General features: G+C 36.9%; 1 protein-coding gene across 2 annotated transcripts; it reads left to right on the top strand.

Annotated features, from left to right (window-relative positions):
* Positions 1 to 1957: 1957 nt before the first annotated feature.
* RGS1 (regulator of G protein signaling 1) lies at positions 1958 to 6044 on the top strand. Of its 2 annotated transcripts, none has more exons than XM_065936715.1 (5): positions 1958 to 2012; positions 2480 to 2560; positions 2972 to 3033; positions 4368 to 4531; positions 5221 to 6044. In XM_065936715.1, exons 1-5 carry the CDS (start codon positions 1984 to 1986, stop codon positions 5404 to 5406), a joined length of 522 nt encoding a protein of 173 aa, XP_065792787.1. In that variant the 5' UTR covers positions 1958 to 1983; the 3' UTR covers positions 5407 to 6044. The 2 variants fall into 2 exon arrangements, with proteins under 2 accessions (XP_065792787.1, XP_065792786.1); XM_065936714.1 differs by having other exon boundaries at positions 1959 to 2120.
* The last annotated feature ends 1535 nt before the right edge of the window (positions 6045 to 7579 follow it).

The following is a 7579-nucleotide window of genomic DNA, read 5'->3' as shown; positions in this document are numbered from 1 at the left end:
GTGGTCAATTTTAAAAGTTTATTCAGCTTTAACCCAACATTTCCCAAACTTCTGTGCTTCCAGAACCATTGCTGCAGCTGGTATCATAGTTCTAATAACACTTATTAACATCCAAAGGAATTACTGTTACAGAAACATGCTCTGCAAATTATTAGTATATTTTGATAGCAATAATAGTGGCCTTTAAAAATAAACTTTAAATCACTGTTCTCTAACATACTGTGTCCACAATTATCTAGAGGAATGAGAGGTTATTAAATAAATAAACATGAGCAATGCTGAAGATTTTAACTGAAAAGTAATTATGGACTGAACTACAAGAAGCACACAAATGAATGCCTTTATGTCACCCATCTCTGAACTTCATCATTTTTGCCTGGGTAACTTCCAAAGAAGCCCCCTTGTTTTACTAGTTCTCTTCCTAAATGTATCACATTATCTTTTGAACATCAAATGTTAAGTAAAGTTTTAAATATAAATGTTATTCCTTCAAATATTTTTTATCCTAATGACAGAACTAACATAGGAAGAGTAATACTCAATTCCCTATTGTCAACTATACCTAATACCTTCAGAAGCTTCTCTAAGTAAAATTCGTTGTCTTTTCAGGGGTAAAAATATAAACTGGACACTCCGTAAATAAATCGCACTATATATACAAACTCTGTAAGAGCTTATATTGAACCAACCGCTCTTCCCTAATTAGTCATTAGTCATCTGGTTTCAGGAGACCCCAGTTCGATTCCTGGGTTGGGAAGATCCGCTAGAGAAGGAATAGGCTACCCACTCCAGTATTCTTGGGCTTCCCTTGTGGTTCAGCTGCTAAAGAATCTGCCTACAATGTGGGAGACCTGGGTTTGATCTCTGGGTTGGGAAGATCCCCTGGAGAAGGAGAAGGCTACCCACTCCAGTATTCTTGCCTGGAGAATTCCGTGGACTGTATAGTCCATGGGGTCACAAAGAGTTGGACACAACTGAGTGAGTTTCATTTCCTTGGGGTTTTATTTTAATTCTTGATTTTTATTAAAGCTAGACTATATCTCTCCAGAGATACTGCCAAAATTCAGAAGATCATCTAAAAATTATATTATTGACCTGGCCGAATATATTCTTATTTTTATCATGAGCAGCTTTTATCCTGATACTGTGCAATTCTTTTGTATCAGTGTATTTGCATATTATGTCATATTTTATGTTAATGATTCTTTTGTTTGCAGTTTTTTTAAATTTTACTTTATTCTTATCCAAAGCAGTAGTATACAAAAAACTCAGTTTGATATATTTATTTTTTAATTAAATATTAAAATTCATATGCTCCTTAAGATCATCCTGTATGTCACGAGTAGAATGTCTAGCACACATCTTGGAAAACACAGAATGGAAATTTCTTGCCACCGAAATAAGGTATGGGATGTGAAGTAGGGAAAAGTTAGGATAACTTCTCATAACTCTCCTTCCTACCAGATCTATGCACTGCACAAATAAACTAAAAAGTATTTCTATATACTGCTTTCTGAAAGAAAAAAAACAATCTTTTAAAATATTGTGATCAAATGAATTTATAGTCAAGGGCTATCCCAATCATGGAGGGGACCCATCTCTAGTCTCCATGATACAGTAAATCCACCAAAGGAAACGTTTCATTGAAACATGCAGTCTTTATGAAAAAACAAGCATCCTCTAGAACCAAAGAGTGATTTAACATGTGGTATGTGTGTGTGTGCCTCTGCAGGTCTAATTTTCTTTCTTTCTGTTTAATCAAGTGACCCAGTCTCATTTGGTTAGGTTTCAACCGCAAACATCACTGTATGCTCATTTTTTTTTTTCAAGATACACGTCACAACACACCAAGAAAGGGGGAACTTCCAGCGTCTGTGGCAACATCACTTGATAAACAGACTTGTCTGCACAGCGAGGGCCTGTGAGCCGTCACTATATAAAGCGGCAGAGACGCGGACTCACAGACATTTGCCTCCGGAGACGATGCGAGCAGCAGCCATCTCCACATCAAGGTTAGACAAAATGCCAGGCATGTTCCTCTCTGCTAACTCAAAGGAACTGAAAGGAACTGATCATTCACTTCTAGACGATAAAACGCAGAAAAAGAGACCCAAGACTTTGTAAGTTCCTTCACTTTGTGAATTTGGACTTAGGTGATCTTTAATGGCAGAACGATTGAAAATGAATGGAAGAAAATATGAGCCTTTAGTTCAGCTAGATCAGAGCAAGGACCTCTGTGAATTTGGTTGTATATTTGGTTGTATTTAAAAGTGAATCATGCTAGGTTGTTAAATGAAATGGGAATTCTTCCAGACTTTGGCTCATAAAAATTGGCTCACTCTTTAACAAAGTAATATGTTGTATCAGCTTTTTTTATTATGACCTGATTCCTTACAGAAGTTTACTTCATGTTCTTTTCTTTTTAATAAAAGGTATTGTACTGAAGAAACTTGAATATTCACTTTTGTGTCTTTTGTAGTGGAATGGACGTGAAAGCATACCTGAGATCTATGATCCCACATCTGGAATCTGGAATGAAGCCTTCCAAGTCCAAGGACCTGTGAGTATACTAATACATGGAACTGTCACTCTATAAGCAGCCTATGCATTAGCTCTATATTCTAACACGACAGTAGTACTAATATAATGGACTTCATTTCCTTTAAGTAACGAGCCTAATAAGATTAAGCTACATTAGTACCAATGTAAATTAAATATAAATGTGCATGCATATATTTGCTATTTATTATACTGTTGGAGTATACGTGGATATTTTTCACATTTTACTGGCAGATACTTTCATAACAACAGTAATTCTAAGCGAATTATTGTTTTCTTATAGATAAGTTTTAATAAAATTTATTGGTCATAGAGTCTTAGTTTGGGAAATTATCGAAATGCAGCAGCATTCTAATCTCATTTGTGCTTACACACAAAAATACTAACGGATGTAAATGTTGCCACCTTGCAGACTCTCTGCTGATGAAGTGAAGCAGTGGTCTGAATCCCTGGAAAAACTTCTTGCCAACCAAAGTAAGTGCAGATTCACTGTCGGATATCTCTGGCTTTATCTCAGTGTGCAGACAGATTGAACAGCCCATTAAAACAGAGCGCTGTGGGTGGAGGTTTGTGGAAAGCTGTCCTCTGGCAGTGGAGCGGCACTGACAACTTCGGCATGCTATGCCTCCTTGAGGTGTCATGTCATCTCCACGCTCAACGCTGCTGCCACCCTTCAGAAAAATGTGCCAAGGCAGCTAGTTACTTCCAGGGGTCGTTATAGGAGCAAAATTTAAAATCAGGCTGGGTCTCTGGAGTTTAAAGTTTTAAAAAGCCAATTAAACATCTCAACCACTATTTTCAAAGCTACCTAAAGGATGTGTTTTTGTACCATGGGATATAAGGAGCAGGATTCACTCAGTCCAATAATTATATTCTCCATTCACACATGCATTAAATCACTCATTGAGCCCGCTTTTATGTGTGGGCATTTTTAGAAGCAACAAGGATTCAAAAGCAAAAGCAGTGTCTTGCTGCCTTGAAGGTGGTTGAGACACATGGCATATAATTGCATTATATAAAACATGACACATTATAACATAGATATGATAATAAAAGACTCTTTGAACCACAGTCTTGTGGGGAGTTTCTGATGAAGAAGGTGAATGAAATCAGCTTGCCTTAAAAATTAACCCTCATCATAGACACTGGGATCCTGTTGAAATAGGACCTCAGTCAGTGACATAGAAGGGCAGCTTGTCCCTACCCATGGAGCTGATCCTCTTCTTCCAAACACCCTCACATGGAGATTAAGTAGTTCAGTCTGGTTCATCTGCTTATTATCTGCCTTAGTTTACAATTCAGAAAAACAAACAATGCTATAGAAATGGCCCATTGAAAGGCCTCAGCAATATGATCAGTACAGCATACATATGTAACATACAAGCCTCACATCTTGTAACTTATGTGAGTTGGATGGAGAAATTATATTTGTTAATGATTAGCATGCAATCAATGCCTTTTGTCAATATTTTATTCCCTAAAATACTCTGCATTCTGGCTGGATTGGTAGCATAAGAGATTGTTTTTTAATCTGCAGAGCAGAATTTTAATTTAATTAGCAGATAGAAGTAAAGCACAGTTTTATAGCCACCACTAAGCAGTTGTGTGACTGTGACAAGTGAATCTGACCACAGATAAACTATAAATGAAGGGATCTCTAAGGCTCTCTACAAATAGTCATTTCAGCAGGAACCAACTCTCTCCTTTGTACACAGAGAATATGCTAGTATTTTTCTTGTAAAATTTCTCCAAGTTATTCATTTATTGGCTCAATTAATTTATCTCACCCCCTCACCCTGTCATTTTAGCTGGTCAAGACGTCTTTGGAAATTTCCTGAAGTCTGAGTTCAGTGAGGAGAATATTGAGTTCTGGCTGGCTTGTGAAGACTATAAAAAAACAAAGTCTGATCTTTTGCATTGCAAAGCGGAGAAAATCTATAAGGCATTTGTGCAGTCAGATGCTGCCAAACAAGTGAGTATTTAGTTTATTACCATCAGCTTATATGTAAAGGAATTTCAATACAGGATAACATTCAACATAGTTGCAAGATGAAATCCTTTCTGAGCATCATGATTTTCACTGTTGTATATCTAAGTGTATTTCCATAGTTCAGTGCAATGATAATCTAATTTTCTATATCTGTGAAAAGATTAAATGAAAGATTGGTTTTGTAAAACAAGCTAACTTGATAGGGTGGGGTAAGGAGTACTGGTGACACTTACCAGAACTGTGTGTCAGGGGGTCCTGGATGAGCTGGATAGGAAAAGAAGGGATTAGTGTAATACATGGGTTACAGCAGCAGAAGTATTTCCAGTTAGAAGTAATGCCCACTTCCTGATAAATATTTCTGGTTCAAGCATTCTCTGCTCCTGTAAACGTGCACATCACTTTTTTGATGCATGTGTCACCTTATATAAATATTTAAGAGAGACTGTAAGTTAACTTGGAACAAAGATATGTCTGCCTCTTTGTGATATTTCTTTTTAACTCCTCCACACCTAGTATAAGGTATGTTTAGAATAGTCATGCAAGAGATATTCGAGCTGATTTAAATAAGAGTTTAGAGTCACCATTCCCAGATAGTTTGAAAGCAACAGTAACATCATAAAATATGCAACAAATGAGAAGTGTATATGAACTAATGAGGATTTCTTTTTTAGATCAATATTGACTTCCGCACTCGAGAATCTACAGCCAAGAAGATTAAAGCACCAACACCCACATCTTTTGATGAAGCCCAAAAAATCATATATACTCTTATGGAAAAGGACTCGTATCCCAGGTTCCTCAAATCAAATATATACTTAAATCTTCTGAATGACCTTCAGGCTAATAGTCTAAAGTGACTGCTTCCTGGCTGGAGGGAATTAGTGATGGTATCAAGTACAGAAGGAAGGCAAGAGGATGGCTCCCTGTGGGAACACTTTGGCCTTTTTGGATGACTCACAGGCCCAAGGGAAGAACCCATGACTCAAAACAGATTAAGTGGAAGCTATCCAGGCTCAGGGCTGAAGAAGTACGAGGTGAAAATTTAGTGTTGGTAGAAGGAAGGAGATGCTGTGGTACTGTCATAAAATAAAGTGGACCTGCGTATTAGAACATCCCTCAGCACCGAGAAGGCCGGGTAACACTCGCCACACAGAAACTGTGAATAAAGGTTTTGAAACTGATTAAAACATGCTGTAAGCTTCAAGGTCAAGTGGTATTTATGCTACATAGTGTTATACAAAGACTGGATTGAGCTGCTGAAATTTCTTTTACTTGGATGACTATTTGAAAAGTCTGTGTTTCTGAATCTCCATGGCTGTTGTAGACAAAGTTTTTCAGTGTTTGTTTGATTGTTTTGGGAGCTTGAAAGAGATGAAGAAGAAGAGCAACGTATTTAACTTAAGCTATTGCCTTAAAGCTGGAAAGTCAGGGTATATTTGTAAATTAAATTATCACAGTGTTAATAATAAATGTGAGTTTTGTATTAAAAATATAGAAACAATTTCTGTTTATATTTCCTTTCCATCTTTAAAATCTGGCATTTATTTTTCACATTTAACAAAAATTTAAGAGTCTTCTACTTTCTTTCACCTCTTCAACATCAAAAACTATCATCCAATTAATTTATATTATATGTATTATGTGCATGTATTGGACAGAATTCATTAGTCTTCTCTCTTATATCACGATGTATAAAAATCAAACAAATATAATATGCTCTCATACAGTCAAGCTTCAAACCAATGAGAAATTGAAGTCTTTTAAAAAGGGATGGGAATTTTATTTCAAGAAGTCACCTAATTAACAACTAGTAGTTTATTATGTTTTAAAGCTTATAAAAATCAGATGTATTTTCTCATTTAATGTTTATAGCAATCCTATGAAAGCAGTGACTACTAAGATTAAATTGCTATTTCCCAAATTTAACTATTAAAATTAAATTAAAGGATGTTAAAAAACAAAACACCAATTTCAGGACCCTACTCCAGACTGACTGAATCAGAATCCCCAAGGTAGAGAATTTATATTTTAAGAGGAAATTCCAGGTGATTCTGAAGATGCTCTGGTTATCCAGGGTCAGGAATCCTGGGGTTAAGAGAGAGTCCTAAAGCCAGGAATTATACATAAACCTTCTGACCACACCATTTGTGCTCCTTCTACTCCACAACACTGCCCCCCACTGGCCAGAAGACATTTCCTAAATCCTCAAGTCTTCAGCAGTCCTAGGTGTTAGCTAAGTAGGAACATGAAACTGCTCTGTAGGAACACCTACATAAAGATAATCAAGATGATGCATAGCCCAGTGTATCCTGTAAAGTTGTATCTTCCCATGCACCCGTGTCCCATGTATTATTGAATCACCAGCCATCCACACAGCACAGTGTAATACTCGACATTCTCAGTACACACTAGGTTGTCAATAGGCACATAGCAATGGCGCAATATGTAGAAGGCTTTTAAAAGTACTACTCCTGAATTTCCATGGGGCAATCCAAGTTGTCTCTACCTTAACTTAATTCCATGATTCAGAATCTAGAACTATTATAAAAGAGGTTTAGGCGAGAAGTCCAGTTTCATCACCATCATCAGGTATTTTCTTTCCCTCACTCATTCCATCACCAAGTTCCCTCGGTTATCCTTCTATAATCTATTTGTGCAGTTGACATGTCACTTGCTCTTTTTCTGTGCCCCCTGTGTTAACATGGGATCTCACTGCTTGCTCATTCATGTGATTGGTTTCCTTTCTTCCAGACTCTTCTTTTCAATCCATCCTCTGAACAGCCACAGACATCACTTTCTGAGACTCAGATCTTGCCATGTCACTTCCCATGACATACAATATAGAGCATAAATTTCACTTTCTAGACTTAAAAACATTCCCAGTGAGATCTTCAAGGTATAATCTGCATGGCTCCCCTCTAGGTATCCTTCCTACTTGACATCACTCTGCATTAATTGTCTTTTTTGAAGAAGCCTTCATCTTCACTTTCTTTGGTTAGTCTACTATCTCTACAAATGCTTTTTCCTACC

The sequence above is a fragment of the Muntiacus reevesi genome, chromosome 5, assembly GCF_963930625.1.
Source record: "Muntiacus reevesi chromosome 5, mMunRee1.1, whole genome shotgun sequence".
Classification (NCBI taxonomy): domain Eukaryota; kingdom Metazoa; phylum Chordata; class Mammalia; order Artiodactyla; family Cervidae; genus Muntiacus; species Muntiacus reevesi.
The sequence above is the reverse complement of the archived record's forward strand: the minus strand, read 5'-3'. Positions and strand labels throughout refer to the sequence as shown.

Bases quoted from the DNA above. Each gene is read 5' to 3' on its own strand.
- RGS1 (XM_065936714.1), top strand. From the start codon at position 1,984: ATGCGAGCAGCAGCCATCTCCACATCAAGGTTAGACAAAATGCCAGGC. The intron at 2,561-2,971 runs GTGAGTATACTA...GCCACCTTGCAG, and splicing joins CCTTCCAAGTCCAAGGACCT to ACTCTCTGCTGATGAAGTGA. The intron at 3,034-4,367 runs GTAAGTGCAGAT...CTGTCATTTTAG, and splicing joins AAAACTTCTTGCCAACCAAA to CTGGTCAAGACGTCTTTGGA.